Source organism: Mustela erminea, chromosome 6 (assembly GCF_009829155.1).
Source record: "Mustela erminea isolate mMusErm1 chromosome 6, mMusErm1.Pri, whole genome shotgun sequence".
Taxonomy (NCBI): domain Eukaryota; kingdom Metazoa; phylum Chordata; class Mammalia; order Carnivora; family Mustelidae; genus Mustela; species Mustela erminea.
The window spans coordinates 101,838,877-101,866,261 of record NC_045619.1 but is presented as its reverse complement, the minus strand read 5'-3'; the positions used below and the strand labels follow the sequence as shown (position 1 = coordinate 101,866,261).

The following is a 27,385-nucleotide window of genomic DNA, read 5'->3' as shown; positions in this document are numbered from 1 at the left end:
GAGCATCCCTCCCAAAGGTATAAGCACTGCATTCACTTCCAAGGGCCATTGGTCTTGGCTTTGCCTCAGTATCCCTCCAAGGCCCATAGGTGCTGCATGACTGAGATGTGATCCCTTTAGAGGACAGGTGGTCTTGTCGCCAGATGACCTGGTGCCTCTGTCTGAAAGCCGTTCTGTTTGCAGCCAACTGAAGGGTAACCTTGGCACAGGAAGTCAGGGCTTTGGAATTGGCCTAGCAAGTCTCGTGGCCTTGATTGGTTACCAGGCCACTCTGGGGCAGAGCTAGTAATGTGGAGGACAGCTGAGTGCCAGGGGGCAAACTCCACTCAGCCTCCCAGCTGTGAGGTCTGGCCTAAGTTTCTTGCTTTATGTGCCCTAGTTATTCCCATCTGTAAAATGATAGGCCAGTGCCCAGCCCCTCCAGGTCTTCTAGGAGGATTTTGTTCGGTAAGCTGTGTAAGCACTGTGTACTCAATGATCAGGAAAATGAGGTGAACCTCCACCTCTAGGACTTAAGAGGGGGTGTGAAGGGGATTAGTGCTGTCCTGCAGGGGAAGCTTGGGGCAGAAGCACAGGCTACCCCATATATAAGACTCAATTTACATACAGCCTCCTAGGCCTGGCCTTTCACCTGCTTGTGTGAGGGGAAGAAAAGCAGGGCGCAGCTCCCAGAACGGATTGTGTACCTACCGCCAGAAAGTGCTTAAAACAGGGACACAAAAGTGTTCAATAAATACTCTCCAGTTTGATTATTATTAAAGATTACATTCCAATGTCCGCTCGGCAGTCAGGCTGACACCTCATTCGCGTGTCCCTAGTTTCTAACAAGCTTTTCCAAGTCTGGGACATCTCAGCCTGTTGCTCTCAGTGTGTGACCAAGAGGGAGACAGCACATCTTCAGCTGATACTGGAAGAGACTGAGACCCTAAGTGCACATGCACCTGCTCACACAACTCACACACACGCACATGTAGCTTCACTTTTTTCTCTGCTGACTGGGAAACGAGCAAGGGCTTCTGTCTCCCTCCATGATGCTGCACCAGTCAGCTCCAGAAGCCACCCAGCTCAGGGTGGGGGCACTGAGACCCCTGAAGGCAGGCACTGTCCTGGGGAAAGGGTCGCAGCCAGGGCACTGCCATCCACAGGCAAATGGCCCTGAGCACTTGGAGGGAGGAGGGAGGGCGCCCTGCCCATTCTGTCCTTCCACCTGCAGGGCGGAGCGAGGCCGTCTCCCACACACAGCCTGGGTTCCACAAGCCATGCAATGTCCAGCCTCATCCACCTCATACCAGTGCCTGGGCCAGTTAGCACCAGTACAGAATCAGACCGTAAACGGGCTTGAGGCCACAGAACTGGAAGGAAGATCTGACAATCACATTCCTTACTCAGAGGAGAAAGTAAGGGGCCACGATCACTGGCAGCATTTTAGAGATGAGAAAGTAGCAGACACCCACACATGAAGGCAGGAGAGCCCCTGCTGTGGGGGAAGTTGCCTGGGACGGTCCAGCTAAGCCTTGCTCCAGACACCTTAGAAACCTGGAGGCCAAGGCTAAAGGCAGGAAGCCCAAGGGAGGAGTGCCCCAGTCCCCAGGGGTGAGGCTTGGTGCAGTGGGACGGATAATATTCCCCTCTGTGAAACCCCCACCCCTCCCCTCGGTGAGTTCCCAGCAGGGTGGGGCCCTAGGGCTCCAAGCTGGAGGTAGGTCCCTATCTCATGGAGCTATCAGATGAGACATCACGATCGGAGTCCTCAGCCTCGCTTGGCGGCGGCGGGTCGCTAAGCGGGACCGCAGTGAAAGCAGGAGACTTTCTAGAAAAAAACACCAGCTGTCACCTTGGGGCAGGCAGGAATCCTGATGAGGCTGGCTAGCATTCCTCTCTCCCTTGGCCTTATTCTTGGGCAGGCCGGTGAACACCATCTCTGATGAGGACAGGTGGGTCACAGAGGTGAGGATGGAGGCAGGGTGAGGGAAGCGGGGAAGGGGAGGGAAAGCTCTTGCACCCTACCATGATGGGGGATATGGTCCCTGTCTTTATCCTGGGGACTCTGGGAGGCTCAGAGTTCAAAAATATCTCAGATCACAGGGGCACACCTAGGTGGCTCAGTCACTTAAGCATCTGACCTTGATCAGGTCAGGATCCCTGGGTCCTGGGAGTCTGCTTCTCCCCCTCCCGCTGGTCCTCCCCCCACTCATGCTTTCTCTCTCTCTCTCTCTCAAATAAACAACATCTAAAAAAAAGATCTCATACCACAGTATGAGAGATGTTGCCTGAGTCCCAACTGCACAGGCCAACTGCATAAAGCTTGTCCCAGCTTTATGTCCATCTATAGTATTTTGGGGACTTTTAAAAATATACTTCTTTGTAGAGGCAGAACGTACACAGGGCCAAATGCACAAACTATGGCCCTGACTTCAGATACAAATCCGCCACCACACCTTTTCTGTTCCTCGGCAGTTCTGAGCTGCTTCTGACCAGGGAACCCCCGAGGCTGGTGGTACTAGGAGATTTGGGCCATCCAGCCATGAACAGACACACACCCATCACCCCACTGCTGAGGGACAGAAGGCCAGGGGGCCAGGCTGGACATGCAGGGTGCCCCCCCCAAGAGCCCCACGTCCAGATGGGACTGACCCTCAGGCTGTTCAGGACCAACCCACCACATTCCCTCCCTGCATGGGCCCCTGGTGGAAGACATGGTGGAAGACCTCCGGGGCCGGTCCTCACCGGTCTCCCGACTGCGTGATGAGCCGGCGGCAGGTCTCCATCTGCACGTCCAGCCCCCGCTTCATGCTGCACATCTCCATGTACTCATGCAAGTGCCGGTTCATGTCATTCTTGGCCGTGGCCAGCTCCAGCTGTGGCGGGGAGGGGAAGGGCCCTGCAAGTCAGCAGGGCCCCGGCCTGTACCCCTAGGAGGCGAACATGCCAAGAACACTGCGGGGGGAGGGGAGGGGGTCCCGGGCGCCCATGGGCAAGGCCTCAGATTTAAAAATCAGTCTGCCCAGCAGGAGGGGACCCCCTGTACTGTCATTACATCTAGCTTTCCTGGGCATCTTTGCCTGCAGAGGAAGGCAGGGGTCTCTGCCACGGGCCTGCCTTCTTGCAACTGATCCTCCCTGATGACAGGAACCAAAGTGCGGGCAGGACAGAGAGCCCGGGGCAACTGTCCACGCAGCCTGGTCCCTCCCTGGGCTTCCTGCGTGGCCCTGTGCACCAGTGCACCCCGTCTGTCTCCCTCACTCATTCAGGTGCTTCTGGAAGGCCGGCCATGGCTTATTCATCTCTGCCTGCACTGGCCCAGCACGACGCTGGGTGACTTAGAGAACTTCTTGACAAGCCTCGTGGCACAAAGGAGGAGAACCGCCTGAGTGGCTCAAAGAGGGTCGATCCTCCCCAGAGGGCTCTCTGGGCTCTCATCTCTCCTGTGAGCCATTCGCAGCATTTCACTGAAAGGCTGTGGCCACACCCAGTGCCCCAATGGTTAGATGTACCCCGATTCAAGAAAGGTTCCATGGTGAAAATGTGGGCTCAGAGATCAAGGAAAAAACGGCCTCCCTGGCAAAGGTAGGGCTGAGAGGCAGGGCGAAGGCGGGAAAGATCTGGGCCAGAGACAATCTTGGCCTCTCTTTGTTTTGGGTACAAAGGACAGGGGGCCAAACAGAGAGGCTGAATAAAACTACTGGGCGGTGATCTGCTTGACTGCCCCAAAGCAAAGATAAAGGGTAGGAAACTCCCCGTGAATAATCCGAACTGGAAAGAGGAAACCACCCAGAACTAATCCCAACTGGACAGGGAGAGGATGGGAACTCAGAGAAAGAAGTAAAGGGGTCACAAGGCCCGCCAGAAGAGATGGTGGCGCCGGTGGGGCAGGAGCCCTAGTGTGCACAGCTCACACAACAGCCAGGGTTCCAGAGCCAGGCCATGAGGGCGGGTCATGCGACCGCTCAGTCAGGAAGACAATAGAGGTCACTCACCCGCTCTTGTGAGGGCTGGCCACTGCCACCACCCCAGCTTCTCCAGCTAAGGAGAGCAGGAGGGGAAGGGGCCAGCTGCCAGAGCCCGTCACCGGCGAGGACAAAAAAGACAGAAATGAAGCAAGTATATTCTACCCAAAGACAAGGCTAGGACCGCCACCAGTTGCCTCTACACATGTGTATGGGTCCCCTTCACACGTGAGGGAAGGGAGCCACCACAAGCCAGGAGGCACCCAAGAGCCTCCACCGAAACCCCCAGCCTCGCTGTGAGACTGGAGGGCAGGGCAGGGCTTCAGCTCAAGAGACTGGAAGGAGGCAGGATGGCAGGAATTCCCTCCCACCTTCCATGAGTCACCAGGGCCAGCAGCATACCCAAAGCCCCCTGTTAGCTCTCAACACCTCTCCTAAAGCCATCCTCCTGCAGGACAAGAGGGAGCCTGCCAGATGGGTGTCCTGAGTGGACAGAAAGTGGCTCTCCCCTTCCCCTCCTCCGTGGGGAGCAGACACCTGGCTGCTGCCTTTAAAACTCAGCCTGTCTGCCTGTGCAAGAAACAAAAGGAGGTTCAGCTTCAAGGAGCAGGACCAAGTGATGTGTGTTGGGAGAACGCGCAAGTAGGAAAATCACCTGTCGGTCCCTTCTCAAAATGCCAGCAGTGTGAGAGCAGCAAGGGCATAAATAGGCCACGGGGGCTTAAAGAGAGGCCAAGAGTTTCAGAAGCCCAGGGGCCTCTTCCCCACGCCAGGGTGCTCAGGGCTCCAGGAAGGGCTCTCTCCAGGAGTGGGAGGCTGCCGAAAACAACATCCTGCCCCACCGCCCTGCAGCTGCCACAAAGCCGACCTTGGGCCTGCACATCTAGCTCCAGCTTAGAGCCCTGGTTTCCCTTCCCCACTCGGGAAGATTCCTCCAGGCTAGGGAAGGACCACAGAGGTTCCTCCGTCAGGTGAAGGGCTGAGCTGAAGAAACAGCAGAGTTCGAGTCCACTCAGTGGCCTCTGCTATGGCCCTGACAGTAGGAAAACTAATAAGCACTATAGCGCCAGGCAGGAAGCCTCCCAGGCTGACAGCCCCTGCCCTCAGCTCCTTGCGGGCCTCATTACCTCCGATCTTCAGACAAGCCTGTGAGCAGGCAGGATCGACAAATGAAGAAACAGGCTCAGAGGGTGCAAGCAGCCCATGAGCAGTTGCAAGTGACAGGGCTGAGACTGGAACCCAAATCTGCCTGCCGTGCCCCCCGCGCAGAGCGAGGTCTTAAGGCCCCTCCCCCACAAGAGAAAGTGTCTGGGGTCCCCCCAATCCCCGGTCGCAGCTTCAGACACCCCAGCCTTACCTCTATCTGGTCAATGGTTTCCTGATATTCCTTCTCCCGGGTTTTGAACAGGGACTCCGTATCTTTAATCACCTTCTCCAAACTGTCTTCCTGCTGCTGGAGCAAAAAGGAAAGCAAGGACGGGGAGGCCAGTGGGGAGGGTGGGATGGGGGCATTGCACAGGGCCAAGGTGGGGAAGAGAGAGAGTCCTGTTAAAGGAAGCTGGAGACAGCCCAGAGAAAGGAGAAAGGACGAGGGGAGACGCAGGCAGAGGATGAAGGCCACAGAGGGGAAGCAGCAAGGAGTGCAGGGAGCAGAGGGGAGGGAGGGCACAGGCGGCCAGCTGGGGGTCTGGGCAGGACTGGCAGGGGCCCTGAGGCTGGGAGGGGCCGTTACCTCTCCCTGTGCCTCTGCGGCTGCCATGGCATAACCTGAGAAATCCTCCCAAAGCAGCAGGGTCTCCTCAGTCTCCTCCCAAGTCAGGCTGTCACAGTCGTCCTCAAAATCATACTCCCTCCTAGAGACAGGGAGCCCGCCGTCAAGGAGGGCAGGGGCTTTTCTTCGGGCAGCAGCAGGCCGCTGTCGGGGCGTTGGGCAGGGCACGGGGTGGGGGTGCCTCCGGCCTCGGGGCAGGGGTGCCGCTGAGGGGCGGGCCTGCGGGACTCGGGACTCACAGCTGGCTGAGCATGCGCTGCATCTCCTCGTTGATGCTGAGGGCTGTGCTCTCCTCCTCATCCCCATCGGGCTGGCGGGGCCCGTCACTCTCCGACAGGGAGGTGTCCTCCTCGATGGCAGCCTTGCGCTCCCGCTTCCGCCCCCCCATGGATGGGACCTTAATGGGAGACAAGTGCAGAGACTACAGAGACGAGGCCGGGTGCGTGAGGAGAAGGGCAGGTGGGCAGGTGGGCGCCGGCGGGGGGGGGGGGGGGGGGGGATGGGTGGGGGGAGGGAGAAGCGTGAATCAGCGGGAGGGCAGAGTGGACAGAGAGAGAAGACACAGTTACAACGACGGGAACAGACACCGGAGTTACCGAGAGACAGGCAGACACACACGGATGGGGGCAGGGCTGCAGACTGAGAAGGAAGAAAAAGGAGAAACAGAGAAAATAGGGCAGTAAGATCAGGAAAGAAATGGCCCGGGGCAACCACATCAGATGTGCAAAATGGCTACAGAGGATTTATTTTCTTAAAAAAAAAAGAAAAAAGAAAAAAAAAGTCCTTTCTAATGAAATGACCAAACTGAAAGGAAAGTTTTGGGCTGCAAGGAGGAGGTGTATACAAAGGAAAGTCTGAATCACACATCCAGATCTGGAAAGTCGGAGAAGGGGCAGAAAGAAATGAAGCAAAGGGGAAAGAGCAAGGAGAACAGAGACAGGAGTAAAAATCTGGGCCCAAAAGTCCAGTGGGTCAAAACTGAAGGCCAAAGGCCTAGGTGACTTAGAAACTGGGACTGGGACATTAAAAAGCCTGCATGAGAGCAAAACTAACCAGCTTCTTCTGTGGAGAAAGCAAGAGAAGATGAAAGGAAGAGAGGAGAGGAGGCGGACAGAGGAGAGAGAGGGGGAGGGGAGAGATGGCGTTAGAGACGGCTTCCGAACCTTCTCTTCAGAGGCTGTTTCTTGCCCCCCAGCCTAGTCCCACTGAGGGGCCCCGGTGCCAGGGTGAGGCCCCCAAGAAGGAGGGGCCGGCGCTGACCTGGGGGGCAGGGGGCAAGGGGGCTCTGGGCCGGCGCCCCTCCTGTGAGGAGCTGAGGCACTGGGCAGGTGCCGCAGGGGCCGGGGGCCTGGGAGCAGCCTCGCCCCCTCACCTGGAACATCTTGATCATATCCTCACAGTTGCGTTGCTGAGCCACGTCGCACAGTTTGGCGGTGATGTCGATGCGGCGACAGATGTCCATATCTACCTTCATGGCCTTTTCTTGGATCTTCGTGTCCAGCTCAGACAGGTTCTGCCCAGGGAACGCAGGGCGCGGTAAGACAAGGCCCAGTGAGAGCCTCAGCCTTCATGTCACACACTGCTGCTGTGTGTCACTCTTCCTGGATGCCCTCCCCACAGCATTCCCACGCTGCGCAGGCCACGGGCTCCCTGGTCGGAGGGGGAGCCCTGGAGTGCACGGCCCAGAACCTGCAGGGGCTCCACCCAGAACTTATGCTTCCAGAGAGAGAGCCCACTGGGAGCTCCAAGAGTGGAGGAAGTAGTGCATGAAGAAGAATGGCTACCACTTATTCAGCACGAAGTCAGGGCCAGCACGCCCCTAAGTGCATTCTCATCTCTGGACTTGCCCTGCAAGGTACACGCCCTTATGACCCCATTCCACAGAGAAGGGGGACAGAGCAGAGCAGTGACGGAATGCAGAAAGCCCCCCCTGCAGGCCGGTGGCAGAGTGGGGATCTGGGTCCTTAACTGCAGCTTATGCCCTCCAGGAACGACGAAGGCCATACTGCCCCCTGCACAGGACACCGACACCAAAGCTTCAGTTCCTGCCTTTCCTCTTGAACAGGTATGGGGGTGGGGGAGCAGCACGGTGTGGTGGGTGAGGGCTGTGGCCAGGAGAGCCACAGGCTCAGACCAGAAAGGCCTGCTCTGCTGGTGCCAGGCATGAGGGGGCCGCACTCACGTTGCTCATGAGGCCCTTGAAGACCACGAGCTCAGCCTTCAGCTGCTCCACCTTCATGGCCAGCTCCTCCTGGCAGGCATCAGCCTCCTGGGCTTCCTGCAGTCAGGGAGAAAGCCCCATGAGTGAGCCATGCCGCCCATGCCGGGGGCAGGTAAGGACACGGAAGGGCCAGGAGAGGACTGGGCCGGGGGCCAGTGACAGGGTGAGGGGACACGGCAGGGACGGCGGGGGAAGCCCTCACCTCCTGGAGCTCGTTCACTCGCTCCTGCAGCTGTACCCGCACAGTGTACTCCTCTTCCCACCTGGCAGACATGGGGGACAGGGAGGGAGCCTAGGTGTGGGGTCCTGCCCTGCCCCACCCCTGCGGCTCCCTGCGCAGCCCCCACCGCCACTCCCACTTAGGGCTCTCTCTCTAGCTCTGCTGCCCTCGGTGTACAGGAGCCGTGGGCAAGACTAGCCGGCGGGCTGCAGCTGTCGGGTGGCTCCACACTTCCTGGCACGCCAGCTGTCTTCCTGGAACCTCCGGGCCACGCCCCAGGAGTCGTACTTAAGAGCAACCACAGCACCTGTCCCACTTGGGCTCTGGCTCAGCCAGCTGCCCAGCTGGCCTCCTCCCCTCTCGTGCCCGCGCCAGACCCCCAGGCCCGCCGGCCCAGCCCCCCACCTTTGGGGGCCCAGATCCGGTCTCCCGCCTCCTGCCCGCTCCAGCCCAGGGCTCCTCTAGCCCGCTGCCCTGCTGCTTGTGGTGCCATTTCACTGGGGAGAAGCAGCTGCAGGACACACGCCACAGCAACAAGGCTGGTCAAGAGCCTGGTAGGAGACACTCGAAGTCTGTCCCCTGGCAAAGGTCCAGAAACTGCTCCCCCAACCCAGAGCCCCTGTACGGGAGCCCTGGAGAGGAGACGGGCCTGGCCCTGAACCATGAAAGCAGTGGAAAGCAGGAGCCTGCGGGGTCCCAGGCACCTAAACACCGAGGGCGAGGGCAATCAGAGTAGGAAAAAGAGCCTCATTCATCCGCTGGGTGGGAACTAGCAGCGGCATCCCCTATGCTCCAGGATTCTGAAACTAGGAGCACAAGCAGCTAAGAGGACCCCCTGACTACCCCCTTGCTATGAAAGGCCAGGGCTTCCACTAGACGGGAGTCCACAGCAAGCCAGTGCACAGGTCATGGTGCAGCAGAGGCAGAAGGGCCGTGCTGGAGTGGAACGCTGCAGGAGGACTCAAGACTCGGGGCCTGGGCTGGCAGAACTTCTCAGACCCCACTCAGACAGCCTATCACCTCCTGCCACTTCTTCTAGGCTCAGAAAGGAGGGTACGGTACCATGAGACACACTGCAGGATCAGAAAGGTGGCCAGAAGCCACAGAGAGAACGGCAAGAAAATGAAAGCCTGACGGAGCAGATTCTGCAGACGTGGGACTCTATCCTCCCTGCCCCACCTCCATCTCTCCCCCGCCTCGCCCTCTTCTCCCCACTGGGCTCTGCCCACAGCCTCTTCCCTCCAAGCCCTCCTGCTCCTCACTGGGCTCTGCACTGCAGTGCTCCTAATAATAACTCCCCAACGTCACCCACTGCCCCTCCCGCCTGGGCAAGGGAGAGGCAGCCAGTTCGGCCACTACCCGGCCAGCCTGCCATGCAGCCCAGCTTCCCGGACTCTTTGCTCTCTGCTCCCCACCCCCATCCCTGCTGCCCCCACGTCCTTCCTCCTTTTGCTCTGGTATTCTCCCTCTGACAGTCAGGGCCGGTGAGAGGTCCCAGAAGCATCAAGTAAAACAGTTTCACAGTTCAGACATATTTATCTTTCCTGGGCCTGTGGTTTCTTCATTGACAACCTGAAGCCATGGGATGCAGTGCCGTCATACCCTGAGTCTGTAAGCCCCTGGAGGAAGCAAGCCTGGCAAGGGGACAGCGACCCTGGGCAAGATGCATCGGGAAGGGCAGAAAGCAGCAAATTCCAGTAGAAATTTAAGTAAGGAAGTTAGGGGCGGATTGAGATGAACAAAAATATTACAGTGTTTCAAAAAAATCTGAAAATAAATTGCCTGGAAGCTTACTAGAATTCTTTAAGGTTTATTTATTTATTTTTAGTAATCTCTACACCCAACGTGGGACTCGAAATCACAACCCTGAGATCAAAAGTCACATACTCTCCTGACTGAGGCAGCCTGGCACCCCTGGAAGCTTACTAGAACTCTATTGTTTTGCAGCCAGACTTTCCCACAAACAGGTTCCTTCTGACCTCCATTCCAATCTGGTCTCACTTTCAAGGTTCCCTTGACGGGGTAGAATTTGAGCAATTTCCATGTGTTCTACCTTCACTAAAGACCTCCCTCCTAAATAAATGGTACCCTCGAGCAAAGTGAGGAAGCAGGGGCCATTCCCACACTGGAAGCCAGAGGCCAGGATGAAGGATGAAGCAGTCCACCCAAGGTGGCGCACAGCAGGGGAGCTGAGAACAGAACCCAGGAAGCCTCAGCTCCTTCCCAGTTCAGTGCTCAGGCTATACCCATGCCTTCCGGGCCACAGACAGGAGCTACGGTATTTTCAAGGGAACAGAACGAGGGCACAGGATCTGGGGTGGAAGAATGAGGAACCGCCAGTGTCACGTACCACACACCTCTAGCTGCGGGGCCCTCTGCACAGCAGCGTGCTGCAGAGCGATGAGCTCACCAGTCCCCAAGGAATAACTCTCTGCTGCCCTGGACGGCTGGACCAAGGACAAACACTCTTTCAGTTAAAGAAAAACAAATACCCGAGAACAGCAGCTGTTTCTATGGTTAGGCATTCCAGAACTGTCTGTGTTCGGCCACTGACCATTGTTAATTAACTCCTGCAGGGACAGGGGCTGGGGCAGGGACTGGGTCAGGCTGGTTCTGGGGGCAGGTGAATGATGGCTTTAGAACTGAGACTCCCAAAGCACTTATAACGTGGGCTACGTATGACGAAGGAAGCCAGCATGAAGAAAGACTCAGCGTCAGAAAGTCTGCTTATCTGCAATCTGCTAGACTCTGGCTGGTTACAGCTCCCTGAAGGCTGCCCCCAGACCCAGGGGTAAGCTCCCGGAACATTCAGCCAAGCCCCAGCTGACACACCAGTATCTGCCACACATGGCTGCCTGGGTAGTTCCCAAGCCTGCCCACAAGGGGTCAGAGTAGCCAATGAAGAGGTTAAACCTGATGGCTCCCAAAATAAAGCCTCCTCCAGACCTGTCATCTTCCTCCTCAACCACGGCATCCGGGCAGAGGGCTGGCTGTGCTCGTGCTTCTTCCTAATGGCCCGGGTTCTCAGGCCTCTAAGGATATACAGCCAGCACCAGCATCACGTCCCTTCTCCTGGGACCTGGCTGCCCTGCCAGTCCCCCGAAGAAAGCGAAATCCTCATCCTGGGTCAGCACCGGGCCTGCCCCCAGCTGCCTTATACTCACAGGGTGTGTCCAGATTCTCAACTTTTCCGCGCACTCGGTTCCTCTGCTGGCTTCACTCACATTTCGTCATCCTTTGGCTCCTTGCACTTTCACAGATCCGCCGCACCACCCCCCCCTGCAGCTTCCACAAGCCCTATGAGGACCAGCAATCCCTTCCCCTTTCCCTAGGGAATTCCTTTCCCCTTATCGCTTTACTTTTCTTTTTCTGACTTACTCTAAGCAATGTTCCGAGGTCCCAGAGCCCTTCCTGTGGAACTGGAGTAGGCACCCAGTTTCCATCAGCATCACCTTGGGAAACCCAGAGCAACAGCAGGATCACCCACTGGGAGATGCAGCACCCCCCACCCTTCTAATTTCACTTAGACTCCCAAGTGAAAGCTATATCCTGATCTCTTACTTTTGATCTGTATGCGGCATCTATCACAAAACTGCTCTGAGGGCTGAGCCGGGAGAGGCTAAGTAGTACCCCAGATGTCTACCCAGAGGTAGACGTGAGTCCCTTTCACACGGCAGACAACCCCACGGTGAACCCAGTCATCCAAACACTGCAGCCTAGATGAGACAGAAAAGCCACAAGAAAAATATGTACGCCCCGCAGTACGCAGCTCTGAGGATCCTTCTTCCGGTCACCAGTGCGACTTCTGCATTCCCTGTGGATTCCGGACTTCCTGTACCCAATGCCGTCTACTTCCAAGCTCCTCCTAACACAGCAGGAACTTTACTCTCATCTTACTCCTCCCTATCTCCTCTCCCGGACCCACACCTGGTCCCGGCCCCATGTGTGTGCCATGACACTGAGCCCCGTCCCCACCTTCCCGGTCCCCTACCTCCGCTTGTACTCGTCCCGCTCGCGCTTCACTTTAGCCAGGACGTTGTAGAGCGCGCGGATCTCGGGGGTGATGGTGTCGATCTGGACGCCCACCCCGTCGGGATGCACCCACGACAGGCCAGGCCCTTGCACCAGCGTGGGCTCCAGTCCCGGCCCCAGCCGGCGGGCGTGAGAGAAGGACCAGATGGTGCCGGGCATGAAGCGGGCAGACGAGGAGTAGGAGGTGGAGGTAGAGGTGGAGGGCGACGAGTGGCAGGCCGCGGAGGGCACGTGGGGGCTGGCTGGCGAGCGCGCGGGCGACCCCAGCACCCGCGCCGAAGGGGTGCAGACGGCGGCGGGCCGGGCGCTCAGGGGCAGCCCCAGGGGCCGGATGGGGCTGACGAAGCCGGTCTGCACGGCCTGGTCGCGGCGAGCCAGGCCCCGCCGGCCCTGCTTACCCTCCTCCAGCGCCTGCTGCAGCTGCTTCTCCAGCAGCCGGTTGCGGCGCTCCAGCTCGTGCACTTTGGCCAGGAAGCAGCGGAACCGGAGGTTCAGGGTCTTGAGCACGTTGATGTTGGAGCCCAGGTCGTTGCGGAGAGCCATGGCGGCCGGGGGCGCCGGGCCCGGGCCAGGCGGCGAGTAGGCAGCCGGGCCGGGCGGGGCGAGTGGCGCTGGGGACACGTCCCCTCCCCCGGCGAAGTGGTCGCCTCCCAGAGGGTCCCCCAGCGGCCCGGCCAGGCCCTGCTGCTCCTGCTGTAGGAGAAAGAGGTTGGGGCCGAATAACGGATTCATGGCTGCGTCTTCTGCCGGGAGACAGGGAGCGCTACAGAAGCAGGGATGGAGGGCGAGGGAGAAGAGCCAATAAGGCGCCAGGAGGACGCGAGGGGAACCAATCAGATGGCCCGACGGAAGGGGCAGAGGTCAGGGGGCGGGGCGGGGCAGAGAGGAAGCCAATTAAAGGTTCAGTTGGAGGCCGGCACCTGGACCTTTCCGGGTCTGAGGCTGAGCGGAACCGGTCCATGCTCCCAAACCAGGGTGACAGAAATAAAGTCCAGGTCCTTCAGTATTCCATGGGTTCTGGTGGCAGGATGCCCATCCTCTCTACACCGCTACTGCCCTCCTGTGGTCCGCAGAGTCCAAACACCCTAAGCTCCGACTCCAGGACTCTCCAAGACTCTCCGGCCCTGGACCCTGAGACCAAGGGAGCCCAAGAGCCTGAAATGGATTTCTCAGGATACCACACTGCTTCCTCTCTTCAGAGGGGGCCCTATCCCACCCTCCCACCACTACTTTTAAAGCAGCAAAGCGAGAATCCAGTCCCCTCAAAAAACACACAGTGACCAGAGATTATAAAACGTGTATTAGATTTCATATGCACAGTGGGGATGCCAACCTCACAGAGGTAAAAAGTTCCAACCCAATGGAGTGCCTGGGTGGCTCAGTTGGTTAAAAAGTTCCAACCCAGTGCCAACAGCAGTGAGCCATCCCAGTCTAGTTTCAACCATTCATATTAGACAACACTGGACTACTGCTGCCTCTGGACTGAGATTTCCTCCTCTTTGCTGGTGGGGGCCGGCTGGAACCAAGGAGGGACATGGTGGAAGTCTCAGGTCCCTTGGGGGTGCCATTCTGTTTCTGGAAGGCAGCTCTCTTGGAAGGCAACTGCTGCTTTACGTTCTCAGCCCCTTTGGTGTTTCGAAGGGGCGGATCACAGTCCTCAGGCTTGACAGTGGCCTGGGTCGTGGAAAGGGATAGCACAGGCACTTTGTTGCTGGTGCCCTTAAGAGGACCATTCTGCTTCCGGAAGGCAACTTTCTTGGAGGACAGCAGGGTAGCTGACTTTTGCTTTAGCTTCTTAGTCACCTTTGGTCCCTTCATCACTTCAGCTTCTAGAGCTGGCTGACTACTGTCCTGGACCTTGGAAGGAGCTTGGAACTTTGTGTCACAAGATACAGTGGACAATCCTGAGTCTGTACCTTTGGAGATGCCATTCTGCTTCTGGAAAGAGGCCTTCTTGGGATGTTTCTGTTTCTGCAACTGCTGCTTTGCGTTCACAGCCACTCTTGCCTTCTTGGCAGGCTGGCTGCTGCCCTCAGGCTTGGGGGTCACCTGACCTTTCACCTCAGGCAAGTCTAGGTTTGCAGGGGTAGAATCTCCAGAATTCCCTGGGTTAAAATTAAACATGTGGTTTAAGAAACTGGGCGTCAGCACTGAGATTTTATCATTAGTGGAAGAAGTAAGCTGAGGTCTAAGGTAAGGGAAGTGCCTGACTACTGTCAGCCAAGGGCGCCCTTGTAGGCAGGTAGCACCTCAAAGCAGACCACCTAGATTCCAATTACTTGGTATCACCTGGCCTTTACCCAAGTCACATTTGAACCTCATAATAAAGAGAAAGGGATTAAAAAAAAAGAGAGAGAGGGGTGCCTAGGTGGCTCAGCGGGTTAAGCCGCTGCCTTCGGCTCAGGTCATGATCTCAGGGTCCTGGGATCGAGCCCCGCATCGGGCTCTCTGCTCAGCAGGGAGCCTGCTTCCTCCTCTCTCTCTGCCTGCCTCTCTGCCTACTTGTGATCTCTGTCAAATAAATAAATAAAATCTTTAAAAAAAAAAAAAAAGAGAGAGAGAGAAAGAAGAAGAGATCATTATTCATCCTTGGGCAAGGTTTCCAGAGGAAGCTGTGTCCCCTTAAGGAGGGCAAGTCACAGGAGACTCAGGAGGTAAATCCTGAATAAACGTGAAGTGCTAGGCTTTGTCTTTTTTATTTATTTTTATTTATTTATTTATTTATTTAAAGATTTTATTTATTTATTTGACAGACAGAGATCACAAGTAGGCAGAGAGGCAGGCAGGGAGAGAGGAGGAAGCAGGCTCCCTGCTGAGCAGAGAGCCTGATGCGGGGCTCGATCCCAGGACCCTGAGATCATGACCTGAGCCGAAGGCAGTGGCTTAACCCACTGAGCCACCCAGGCGCCCGGCTTTGTCTTTTTTAAAGACAGGATTTTTGGGGTGCCTGGGTGGTTCAGTGTAAGAGCCTCTGCCTTTGGCTCAGGTCATGATCTCAGGGTCCTGGGATAGAGCCCCACATTGGGCTTTCTGCTGAGCAGAGAGCCCGCTTCCCCCTCTCTCCACTTGCCTCTCTGCCTACTTGTGATCTCTGTCAAATAAAAAAATAAAATCTTAAAAAAAAAAAAAGACAGGATTTTTTTTTTTTTCATGTGGATTTTGATGAGATGCAAGAAAATTAAGAAGTCACACACACCAACAAATAGGCTAAGAAGGCACAAATGAGAAAGGACATTAAATACATACTTTTAAAGTTACGGTGGCAAAAAGAAGTTATAGCAAATTTTGTCACTTCTTAAGGTTTCTCTTAATGTTCAGATGTGACTCTAGTGAGGAACATTATTTATAAAGAAAAGAATATGGGGCTCCTGGGTGGCTCAGTGGGTTAAAGCCTCTGCCTTCGGCTCAGGTCATGATCTCAGGGTCCTGGGATCAAGCCCCACATCGGGCTCTCTGCTCAGCAGAGAGCCTGCTTCCCCCTCTCTCTGCCTGCCTCTCTGCCTACTTGTGATTGCTCTCTGTCAAATAAATAAATAAAATCTTAAAAAAAAAAAAAAAAAGACAGGATTTTTTTTGTTTTTCATGTGGATTTTGATGAGATGCAAGAAAATAAGTCACACACACCAACTAGAAACAGGCTAAGGCGGCACAAATGAGAAAGGACATTAAATACGAACTTTTAAAGTTAAGGTGGAAAAAAGTTATAGCAAATTTTGTCACTTCTTAAGGTTTCTCTTAACGTTCAGATGTGACTCTAGTGAGGAACATTATTTATAAAGAAAAGAATATGAGGGTGTCAGACTGGTTCAGTCTGGAGAGCATGTGACTCTTGATCTCAAGGTTATGAATTCAAGCCCCACATTGGGAGAGATGACGTGAATAAACTTTAAAAAAAAGAAATCAACTCAGTAAGTCACAGTATGTATTCAGAGAAACTTGCCTCTCCCTCTTCCAACTAAACCCAGGGTTCTATCCCAGCATGCAGAACCACCAAGCCTGTTCCAGAAAACCCCACCCTTCTGAGATCCAGGCCAGACTCAAGATGGCTGAGAAAAAGATTTGCAATTAGTGTGATGGGCTCAGAGAACTGCTGATGGTTCTGAGGAGTCTTGTGCCAACCTTGACAATGCTGGACCAGCAGAGGTCTGTTACCAGGAAGGCAGCCCTTGGCCAAGCAGGAAAAACAAACCACAACTGCATTGGGAATGCATTTAGTGCTGAAAGACTGCAGCCACTTGGCAGAATCAAGCAAAAGGTCCCCATCTGCACAAGTACTTTCACATATACTCAGATGGGGTCCAGGATCAGGAACGATTCTAATTGGGATGAAAGAAGCCTCTCATCCAAGAATGCAAAGGTGGGATAAGCAAGGCGCAAGTCCCTCCCTTCCCTGCAGTCATATGCCTCCTGAAAGGTGGAAAGGGCAAAGGTGGTGATGAAGGGCAGAAAGAGCAGATCGCTTACCTGTTTGGGATTGGGGGACAGAATTAGAGAATTTCTTGAACTTAGCAATGAAGAAACCATCCATATTGTGGGTGTGAGGGTAAAACCGGCGGGTAGAACGCAAGGTGGGGTGGAAGCGCCTTTCTCGAAAGCGAGTAAAACCCTCCTGGCCAAAGTCTAGACCCGTGGGCACCAACCGAACGTTCCTCTTTTTCAGGGCATAGTCTACTACCCACTCGTTCTCTTCCACCTGAATACGTAGGGGAGGCAGAAAGAGAAGGAAAAGCGGAGCTGGAGCTGAAGGGAGCTCTAAGGGGCAAACACCCTCCTAGCCCTGTCCCCTCAGCTCCACCACAACAGAGGCCTCACCATAATGGAGCAGGTGCAGTAGACCAGGTAGCCTCCCGTCTTGGATGTCGCATTGACAGAGTCAATGGCACTCAAGAGCAACTCCTTCTGAAGGTGAGCACAGCGCAAGATGTCCTTCTCATCCTGTCCCAAGGAAAGACCGATGCAAGGATGTCAAGATTTCAAAAAGACAGCCTCAGGAGAAGAGGTGAACTATTAACTGCTTAGTGTGCTCCTCCACCTCCCCTTCCAGCTCCGGAAGGCCCAGCAGACCTCTCAGCTGTCCCCGCCCCCTCTCTGGGCCTCACCTCCCAACTCCTCACCTTGTTAGTCTTCACAGCTGGGTCTTTGGAGATGACCCCAGTGCCACTACAGGGAGCATCCAAAAGGACTCGGTCAAAGCCCCCCACCACCTGGGGGAAAAGGGTAGGCTGATTAGGTGTTTTTGGCAATCTGTACTGCACCATTACTTCCTAGGGGCAAGTCTAAACACTGCGAGGTCAGGAAGCAGGAAGACACACAGAGGGGGGGCCACACCTTGGGGAACTGGCGCCCGTCGTAGTGGCTGATAATGGTGTTGGTGACTCCTAACCGGTGCAGATTACCCACGACACTCTTGAGCCGCTCGGCATTGGCATCATTGGCAAGAATCACACCTGTGTTCTTCATCAGCTGGGCTGAAGGCAGAGAGGCACAGAGCTCACCAGCCAGCTCCTCTGCCTCACGTCTGCCAGCCACCTTCTAGCCCAAGAACCCACAGCTGAATTCTCACACCTCTTCGAGGCCATTTCACTCCCAGTAAGCTGCCTCCTGTCTACTGTACAGATCTGTCGACCTGCACCCGCTGATGAGCATGCCTGCTGGTGGGTTTTTTATTTGTTACTGAGCATCTTTTGGGTCCCACAGATTAACTTACTTCTTTGAAGCACAGCTGCTACCCCATTTTACAGATAGTAAGATCAGGGGCTTGTCCAAGGCCGTATGGACAGTTGGTGGCACATGGGGCTGAAACCCAGGCCGACTCCACAGCCTGCACTCCTTACCACTCTGAGCTGCTCTGCACTGTTTTCCTGAGCACTTGAGAGTAAGCGACACCATTTACTTCCAGAAGCAGAGAGCCAGATGGCTCCTACCCCTGCCTGCCCACCTCATACCTATGTAGCTGGTCTTTCCTCCAGGGGCACAACACATGTCCAGGATCCGCTCATGCTCCTGGGGCGCTAAGGCCATGACTGGCAGCATACTGGAGGCTCCCTGAAGCATATAGTGCCCAGCGAGGTACTCGGGGGTAGCACCTGTGGAGGACGACCCATCTGTGACATGCTGGGACAAGGGCAGGGGCAGAAAGGCCACTGGGCAGAAAACACTTACCAATGGGCACAGAAGAATCATATACCACTAGTCCAGTCTTTGACCACTTGCCCAGGGGGTCCAGGTTAACTCCACGGTTAATCAGTGCCTGAACATAAGAAAGATTAAGATTTTAAAACCTCACAGGCTCCTATACCCAGAATGGGTGGGAATATGAAAATGTAGTTCTACTGAGGCCCGTGGCATCAAACTCCCAGAGCTTATAGGTACAACACAATCATCACAGACTCTTGGACCACAGCCTCACCCATACCATCCTCTGATGTCCTCTCCCTTTGCCTCAGGCTCTAACCCAAGGTCTGAACTCAATCCCAATGGAGCAGACTACCAGCTCCCATCTTTCTGTTTCTTGTAACAGAACTCTGATTTTCCAATAGGCTCAGCCCCCTTACCATCCTATAACGTAACGTTGCTGGCTACAGCACATGAAAAATCAGAACCAGGTAGGTCAATGTCGCACCCAGAGAAAAGACTATACACAGGCCACACCAATGGCCACAGAACAGCAGGCAGGGTCACCTGGGTGGCTCAGTGGGTTAAAGCCTCTGCCTTCAGCTCAGGTCATGATCTCAGAGTCCTGGGATCGAGCCCCCCACTGGGCTCTCTGCTCGGCAGGGAGCCTGCTTCCCTTCCTCTCTCTCTGCCTACTTGTGATCTCTCTCTGTGTCAAATAAATAAATAAAATCTTAAAAAAAAAAAAAAAAAAAGAACAGTAGGCAGTCTTTAACATGGAGTCCCTGAACCCTTGGAAACGATGAGTTGAAAATACTGTTTGTGCCCGTGCATCATGTCTTTTTCTGGGTGCAGAAATCATAGGTTCACCAGCTCCTCAATGATCTAAAAGGCAGACAACTCCCATTTTGTTCTGAGACAGCAGAAATTTTATCCTGAAACAGGGTCTCAACCCTATTACAGAGAGCACAGGCTGAAGAGACAAGTTTCCCACTTCACAGAGGTCATCCTGGGCCCCAAGCCAGATAAATCCAACATGACCCTAGGCCTTCCTTGGTCTGCCTCTGAATCATGCCTGTACCAAGAATACGTTTACTAAGACCCAACTCCACCCCTCATCCCCCCTCCATCGCCGTCAAAGTGAGAGAGGGGTGTCTCCAGGGTTAGAAGTCAACACGTCCCTGAGATAAACAAATCTCAAAATCCACCCCTCACCTGAGCAAGGTCTCGGCGCCGGGTTTTCAAGGTATTGGTCCTGAGGGTGATGGGCCGAGGTACCTCATTAGCTTCTAAGAACTCCACCAGCTGGGAAAGCAAAATGGTAGCAAGCAAGTCAGGCTGATCAAGGAGCTCAGCCGGATGACAAAAGAGTAAGAAGGCTGACTGTCTTCCTCACACAGTGTCAAATAAAGAAAGTAAGAAAAGAAAAGCAGAAAGGGCATTAGATTAGCAATTCAGTACCTCAGATAGAGGGAAGAGGTCCATGAGCTTGCCAAGCAGAAAGTCTCCATAGGAGTAATAAGTAGCTAGATCCTTCTGAAGCCGGTGCAGATACTCAGAACGAGACCGACCCTCCTCCCGCTGAGTCCCAAAATCACGCAGCACTCCTACAATATCCTGGATGCGCTTGTGAATTCGTTGCAAGTCTGGAGCCTGGGCATGTGGATGTGTTAAGGAACTGTTTCAAGATGTCCCAGGGCCTGGAAATGCGCTCTCCCAAGCATCTGCTCCCTACCCTTCACCCTGCACTGGAAGGATATCCTGCTCCATCTCCCCAGCAGGGGGCAGCACAAAGGTCTCCTCCTCATCCACATTGATCTGTAAGCCCCCATCTGTCTCGTCATCCTTTTGGGGGCCTGACTCAGGAGACCCTTTCTCCTCTTCCTCCTCCTCCTCCTCCTCAGTCTCCTCTTCACTCCACTGGCCCCTAAAACCAGGTTTAGAAACAGTGATTCACAGATTAAAACAGACACTGGCTCCCCCCTCAATTTCTTCATCCTAGCTGCTGCCTGGTCTCCACCCTAAGAGTTTCCAAAACTTACCCAGCCACAGCTTCCTGGGCCTTTTGCTTCCGAGCAGCCCTCTCAATGGGCAGCAGCTGAAAGAGACAAGGGGCTAGTAATGGAAAGCCTGCCCTTCCACCCTCCCAGGTAGAATTCTCTGTGTTTTATTGTTTCCTGAAGGCAAAAGTAACACCCTTAGAAAAAAGTATGGAACCTAAAGAAGCAAATTTAAGACTGGCAAAATACTGGGCGCCTGGGTGGCTCAGTGGGTTAAGCCGCTGCCTTCGGCTCAGGTCATGATCTCAGGGTCCTGGGATCGAGTCCCGCATTGGGCTCTCTGCTCGGCAGGGAGCCTGCTTCCTCCTCTCTCTCTCCGCCTGCCTCTCTGCCTACTTGTAATCTCTGTCTGTCAAATAAAATAAATAAAATCTTTAAAAAAAAAAAAAAAGACTGGCAAAATACTGACCATTGTTGAAACTAAGTAACAGATTCAAGGCTTTCATAAAAACTTGTCCCAGCTGGCGCAACAAATCCACCAGGAAATGTGAGGGTAAGAAGATGGTGAGAAGAAATTAAGAGACAAAGAGATGGGGGCAGAAGGAACAATGAGGATGATGTCCAACAGTGCGGATTTTATTCCACATCTTACAAGCATTTATAAGGCAGACTACAATAGGAGGAATAATACATCAGTATCTAGTCAGATGGCCACAAGTTTCTATAACAAGTTTACATTAACTACAAGCAAACCACGTGATGCCAGGTAGTCTTGGCTAATGCCATTAGCAAGACAATCAACCAGGGTTATGGGAGGTATAAGAACAACAAGGACCAACTAAGAACTCATGACCCTGACCAAGCTGTTCCCTTCCACAGGGAGAGCGTGTGGGAAGTCACGTAGGCGAGCACGCAACACATAGCACAGACCCTTCCTCAGTGTTACTCAACTTTCCCGTCCTTAACCCCTTATCAAGGTGTGCGGACTTTATTTTTTTTATTTTTTTTTATTTTTTAAAGATTTTATTTATTTATTTGACAGAGAGAGATCACAAGTAGGCAGAGAGGCAGGCAGAGAGAGAGGGGGGAGGAAGCAGGCTCCCTGCCAAGCAGAGAGCCTGATATGGGGCTCGATCCCAGGACCCTGGGATCATGACCTGAGCCGATGGCAGAGGCTTTAACCCACTGAGCCACCCAGGCACCTCAGGTGTCCGGACTTTAAAGGAGACACAAGTCTGGGCCTGGTTTGATTCATGACTCCAACCATGCCGTAGCCTCCAACAAAAACTCTTCTACTCTTGGGCACCTGGGTGGCTCAGTGGGTTAAAGCCTCTGCCTTCGGCTTGGGTCATGATCCCAAAGTCCTGGGATGAGCCCCGCATCGGACTCTCTGCTTGACAGGGAGCCTGCTTCCCTTCCTCTCTCTCTGCCTGCCTCTCTGCCTACTTGTGATCTATGTCTGTCAAATAAATAAATAATCTTTAAAAAAAATAAAATAAAATTGTGATGTGTTTTCAAGTTTGTTTCCTGCCTTTTCTCATTCAAAGATTACCAGCATTTTCATAGACACGACGGCCAAATATTGACTTAGTGTGTAAAGGAATTATAATTTACCTGGGCGTATTTGTTACTTTGGCTGTTTCCAGAGTTTTGGGCATTATCGTCCACAGGGTGCCTGCAAATCTTATAAGAGCAATTCTGTGGAGAAAAGGCAGACTGGGAGAAAGGGTGCAAATGGGAACTTCCTTTTTATACATTACAACCTTGTATCACCTGAGGTTTTCTTTTTTTTTTTTTTTAAAGATCTTATTTACTGGTTTATCTGTCAGAGAAAGAGACTGCGTGCAAGCATGCACACGCACAAGCCAGGGGAGGGGCAGGCAGAGGGAGAAGCAGACTCCCTACTGATCAAGGACCCGGATGTGGGACAGGACCCTGGAATCTTGACCCAGGCCAAAGGCAGATGCGTAACCAACTGAGCCACCCAGGTGTCCCTTGCCTGAGTTTTTCTAACATACTCATATGCTAATTGTATATTAATACTTAAAATAGCTTTTTTTTTAAAAAAAGGTTTTATTTATTTATTTGAAAGAGATCACAAGTAGGGAGAGAGGCAGGCAGAGAGAGAGGAGGAAGCAGGCTCCCCGCTGAGCAGAGAACCAGATGCGGGGCTCAATCCCACGACCCCGGGCCGACGACCTGAGCCGAAGGCAGAGGTTTTAACCCACTGAGTCACCCAGGCACCCCTAAAATAACTTTTTTTTTTTTTTTAAGATTTTATTTATTTATTTGTCAGAGAGAGAGCGAGCGAGAGCGAGCACAGGCAGACAGAGTGGAAGGCAGAATCAGAGGGAGAAGCAGGCTCCCTGCGGAGCAAGGATCCCGATGTGGGACTCGATCCCAGGACGCTGGGATCATGACCTGAGCCGAAGGCAGCTGCTTAACCAACTGAGCCACCCAGGCGTCCCAGATAACTTTTTTTTTTAAAAAAGTAATCTCTACATGCAACATGGGGTTCAAACTTACAACCCCAAGATCAAGAGTTGTGTGCTCTATCGTGTGCCAACCCGGTGCCCCTAACTTCTTATACCTCAGTAAATAAATCTCTGTCCACATTCTGGATTGTCTTCTGAAACAGAATTACTAGGTCAAAAGGAAGAAACTCTCTAAGGTTCTCAGACAGCAGACACTTCATTAAAAAACATGTGCACATTTCTATTCCCCGCAGCAGGGCACTCAAGTATCCACCTGACTAGGTCCTCACCAACACTGAGCATCCTGGATTTCAAAATGCTCTCGCCCAGTTTTTCTACTCTTGCGAGTATACTAAGCCAACACAGGTGACAAGAAAACAGTGGCAGAAGACAAAAACCCCTTTTCTCTGCTCAGCTTATCCTTGACACTAAGGGATAATCTCAAGGACCTGGAAACACTAAACGGCAAGGATTCTTTCCTGAATACCCTTAGAGCTAAACCTCACCTCTTCACCTTCATCCTCGTTCTCCGAGTTGGAACCAGTACCATAGTCATCTATCTTATCGGCATCACTGTCCTCGGAGCCCCAGAGGTCCCCTTGGTTCAGCACACCATCCTCTTCAGGTTCTTCCTCCTCCTCTTCCTCCTCACTGCTGAGGGTTGGTGCTGGACGCTTCCTGCCTTGAGTAGCATGAAGTAAGAACTGGGCTCCCTTCTTACCAGGTGTCTGGACAGCTCCTCCAGAGACTCCTAAGGGTTTGAAGAATTCTGGACTGATGGCAGCCACACACACACACTGATGCAGCCTGTACTTTCTACCCTCAGAAATGTCCTCTGGCTGCTTCTTTCACTCCAGAAATGCTCAGCAAGCCCTTCCGTACCCACGGCCCAGAAGATTCCTCATGTAGCACACATCTCCTATATTCACTGACCTTTGGGTAGTTTTCCAGGCAATGGTTTGGCCCCAGGGAATTTATGTGTCTCAAGGGCTTCAGCAGAGCCCAACCTCCTCTTGGCTGCCCTAAAAAAATGTAAGGAGTTAGGAAATGGAACATACCTCTAGGGCTGCCACAGAAATGAGAGAGTCCCCAAAAAGCCCCTCCCATCAGTATGAGCACATGTGATTACATGACTAAAGATGAGCAATCCCAATTTAATCTATGGAAGTCTGGATATAACACTTACCTTTTTCGAGCACGACTAGACAGCCTCTTAGAATTTTCATCCCCAGCTGTGTTTAAAAAAAAAAAAAGCAAATAGTACGTCACAAGGAAAATGAAAAAGAACATTAGAAAAGTGGGGAAAGAATTAATATACTAATTAAAAGGAGATTATAACTTGCTCCACAGATCTTTACAAGGAGCTGAATGACAAGTGTAAAAGAGATGCTCACTATGTGGTTGTTCATCAACCAAATCTGAACTGGGCCTCCCTCCAGACTTTTCATTTCAATAAACAGCAATACTATAATCCTGGTAACAACAGAGACTCAAAATTCATCTTTTCTCTCTGGCCTTCGACCTAGTGACCTGGTTGGCAGCAACATGGCTAAACCCACCAAGAAGGTCTGAATCGGTGATGGGTTGGTAAATATGGGATCCGTTAGGATTCCTCCCTCAGGAAAATGGTGAAGACAAATTGAAATAACCCAGCATGCCAGATACACTTGCTTCTTCTGCAGCAAAACCAAAATGCAATGACTGAGCTATGGTGGGCACCTGGGTCACTCAGTTGGTTAGGCATCCGACTCTTGATTTTGGATCAGATAGTGATCTCAGGGTCATAGATTCTCTCTGTCCCTCTCTTTCTGTGCCCCGCTCTTGCATTCTAAAATAAATAAATAAAATCCTCAAAAGAAAAGGACGCCACCGCCTACTGAGCTATGGGTATTTTGCACTGTGGATCCTGCAAAAAGATGGGAGCCAGCTGTGCCTGGACCTACCCCACCACTTTTGCTGCAGCAGTCGACTCTGCCATCAGAAGACTGAAGGAATTCAAAGACCAGCAGAACTTCCACCATTTCAAACATTGCTAAGTCTATGATAAATGGATTTCCGTAACAAACAAAATTGTTTTTTCTTCTGCTTTCCTCTGCTCTCAACTTAATCAGTAATCAACCACAGATTTTTACCTTTATAACTGCTGTTTTCCATACATTCTCCAAAAAATAAAAAGCTTATCAAATCTCAGCCCTGTCACTTACATGGCCAAGTTGCTTAACCTCTGAGCATTCATTTCCTTAACAATATCTCTCTCACAGAGCACTAAGAGAATGAGGTGACACAATGGGTCCAAAGGGTTCAGTGTAAAAGATTTATATTTTAGAGTAAGAGAGTGTGCAAAGCAGGGGAAGGGTTAGAGGCAGAGAATCCTCAAGCAGAGTGCAGAGCCTAATACAGAGCTTGATCCCACAACCCTGAGATCATGACCTAAGTCCATATAAAGAGTCCAACACTTAACCCATGAGCCACCCAGGTGCCCAGTGCCCAGCACTTTGTAATATCTCAAAAACCTGCATCTTCTATCTAATTAATGCCCAAGACAAACTACCTGTCCACTCTTCTCTCCCACCCAGCCTTCCATGCAGTAGACTATTCAGCATATGGGAGCCAGATCTGTGTCTTCCCCTGCCCTCCTCCTCCACAATGCTGGTGATGGTGACTGGTCTGTTCCCTTCCCAAATTCCACTTACTAAAATGTCAGCCATTTTCCAAAACCAGATTAAAATATTTTTAAACTCCAGCACCTGGGTGACTCAGGTCATGATCCTGGGGTCCTGGGATGGAGCCCCACATCCGGCTCCCTGATCAGCAAGAAGCCTGCTTCTTTCTCTCCCTCTGCCCCGCCCCCTGGCTTGTGCTCTCTCGAATAAAAAAAACTTTCCAAACTCTGTGTAGATTCTCCACTAACCTCCTTCAGTGTTAAACTGCACCTTTCCTTGCATGGGTATTTGGGTCTCTGCTACATTATCCCTAATTTCTAAGTGCTGATGACAGTGAGTGTTTCATTCATACTTAAGTATTTTTTTTTAAGATTTTTATTTATTTATTTGACAGACAGATATCACAAGTAGGCAGACACGTGGGGGGGGGAGTAGGCTCCCCGCTGAGCAGAGAGCCTGATGTGGGCCTCGATCCCAGAACCCTGGGATCATGACCTGAGCTGAAGGCAGAAGCTTAACCCACTTAGCTACTCAGGTGCCCCAATACTTAAATATCTTTTTAATTAAAAAAATTTTTTTTTGTTTTTTTGAGACAGAGTAAGCAGGTGTTGGGTGAGTAGAGGGAGAATATATATATATTTTTAATATTTATTTATTTATTTGACAGACGGAGATCACAAGTAGGCAGAGAGGCAGGCAGAGAGAGAGAAGGAAGTAGGCTCTCTGCCAGGCAGAGAGCCCGATGGGGGACTCAATCCCAGGACCCCTGGGATCATGACCTGAGCCGAAGGCAGAGGCTTTAACCCACTGAGGCACCCAGGCGCCCTAGAGGGAGAATCTTAAGCCGACTCCCCATGGAGTGGGAGTGAGAGAGGGACTCAATCTCAGGACCCTGAGGTCATGACCTGAGGTGAAATCAAAAGTGAGATGCTTAACCCACGGAACCATCCCGGTGCCTCCATTCATACTTACTTTCTAGTAACTCATACAATATACTCTGGTTTCTCTTCAAATGTATAACTTTATAACTCATTCAAAGAAAATTCCACTCCAACACAGTAAAGTGTACAAAGAAACTAAAAACGGAGGAGCATGTGATACAGATGAAACAATGGTGCAAAACCTGGAGAACTGGGCGGGGGCTGGAAGGGCACGCCTAACCCTTACCTGCAGGTAAGAACCTTGCCAGTTCAGTCTCAGCACCCTTCTGTTTCCGGGCCTTACGGCCCGGCCCGCGCTTCTCCTTCTTCGTAGGGTCCAACTTGCGCCCCATAGTACTGGACAAGAGAAAAACGAGAGAGGATAGAGTCGCGCGTGTGGGAAAGCGGAACGGACACCGCAGACTCAGCGTATTAGAATGGGAAAGAGAAGCGCTTCGAACCTCGACTCAGCACCCCCCGATGCCCACCATGGTATGACCAAAGCTCCACTCCACGCTCCAGCCGGCCTTTGGGTCCCACGCCATTTGCATTGCGTCCGCCTCCCAACGCCCCAGCCTGGATCGGTGCAAACACCCGTCCCCGACTTCTTCCACGCCCACCCAAAGCCTCGGCTCACCTGAAATAGGGTCCAGACACAAGACGCCCGCTCAGTAAGCAACGAAACACTCCACGTGCACGCCGAGGTTAGGGTCCGGACACCACACGCCGAGGAAACGTTTCACGCAGGCGCACAGAGGCGCGCTCGTCTCGCGCCCCGCCTCTTCCGGTCGCTTTTAAGTGGCCGCAAACCCGGAACGAACGCTCGCTTGAGACGCGCGCTGGGCTGGCGGCTGGGACGCTGGAGATTGGGGGGCGGACCGCTTCACTCACTCCCCCAGGGCGGAGAAAGCAACGACGACGAAACCGTTTCCAACTTCCCCGCCTGTCCCGGAAAGCGTTTGGGTTCTTGCCTCACTGCAGACTTCAGTGGGATAAACTGGTACCTAAGATCGCGGCCTTCCT

General features: G+C 53.1%; 2 protein-coding genes across 14 annotated transcripts; both read right to left on the bottom strand.

The window, feature by feature from the left end:
* Nucleotides 1-1,397: 1,397 nt before the first annotated feature.
* Nucleotides 1,398-12,993, bottom strand: IFFO1 (intermediate filament family orphan 1). 12 transcript variants are annotated; one of them, XM_032349002.1, is made up of 10 exons: nucleotides 12,151-12,991; nucleotides 8,142-8,202; nucleotides 7,901-7,996; nucleotides 7,091-7,231; nucleotides 6,772-6,780; nucleotides 5,958-6,139; nucleotides 5,680-5,800; nucleotides 5,305-5,400; nucleotides 2,728-2,858; nucleotides 1,398-1,810 (listed from the first exon to the last, which is right to left on the bottom strand). In XM_032349002.1, the coding sequence occupies exons 1-10, from the start codon at nucleotides 12,921-12,923 to the stop codon at nucleotides 1,708-1,710; spliced, it is 1,713 nt and encodes a 570-aa protein (XP_032204893.1). In that variant the 5' UTR covers nucleotides 12,924-12,991; the 3' UTR covers nucleotides 1,398-1,707. The 12 variants fall into 12 exon arrangements, with proteins under 12 accessions (XP_032204893.1, XP_032204895.1, XP_032204894.1 ...); XM_032349004.1 differs by having other exon boundaries at nucleotides 5,305-5,397; XM_032349003.1 differs by having other exon boundaries at nucleotides 6,772-6,777.
* Nucleotides 12,994-13,472: 479 nt separating this feature from the next.
* Nucleotides 13,473-27,174, bottom strand: NOP2 (NOP2 nucleolar protein). 2 transcript variants are annotated; one of them, XM_032349000.1, is made up of 16 exons: nucleotides 27,000-27,174; nucleotides 26,610-26,719; nucleotides 23,966-24,011; nucleotides 23,713-23,801; nucleotides 23,286-23,530; nucleotides 20,348-20,403; nucleotides 20,066-20,232; nucleotides 19,767-19,966; nucleotides 19,521-19,610; nucleotides 18,354-18,441; nucleotides 18,137-18,277; nucleotides 17,520-17,659; nucleotides 17,306-17,395; nucleotides 17,004-17,126; nucleotides 16,656-16,884; nucleotides 13,473-14,296 (listed from the first exon to the last, which is right to left on the bottom strand). In XM_032349000.1, exons 2-16 carry the CDS (start codon nucleotides 26,713-26,715, stop codon nucleotides 13,629-13,631), a joined length of 2,478 nt encoding a protein of 825 aa, XP_032204891.1. In that variant the 5' UTR covers nucleotides 26,716-26,719; nucleotides 27,000-27,174; the 3' UTR covers nucleotides 13,473-13,628. The 2 variants fall into 2 exon arrangements, with proteins under 2 accessions (XP_032204891.1, XP_032204892.1); XM_032349001.1 differs by having other exon boundaries at nucleotides 23,286-23,461.
* Between the last annotated feature and the right edge of the window lie 211 nt (nucleotides 27,175-27,385).

Bases quoted from the DNA above. Each gene is read 5' to 3' on its own strand.
- IFFO1 (XM_032349002.1), bottom strand. From the start codon at position 12,923: ATGAATCCGTTATTCGGCCCCAACCTCTTTCTCCTACAGCAGGAGCAG. The intron at 5,401-5,679 runs GTAACGGCCCCT...TTTTTGCTCCAG, and splicing joins CCGCAGAGGCACAGGGAGAG to CAGCAGGAAGACAGTTTGGA. The intron at 2,859-5,304 runs GTAAGGCTGGGG...TCCCCGCCACAG, and splicing joins AAACCATTGACCAGATAGAG to CTGGAGCTGGCCACGGCCAA.
- NOP2 (XM_032349000.1), bottom strand. From the start codon at position 26,715: ATGGGGCGCAAGTTGGACCCTACGAAGAAGGAGAAGCGCGGGCCGGGC. The intron at 17,396-17,519 runs GTGTGGCCCCCC...CTTTTCCCCCAG, and splicing joins ACGGGCGCCAGTTCCCCAAG to GTGGTGGGGGGCTTTGACCG. The intron at 16,885-17,003 runs GTGAGGCCTCTG...CTACGTATTCAG, and splicing joins ACTGCACCTGCTCCATTATG to GTGGAAGAGAACGAGTGGGT.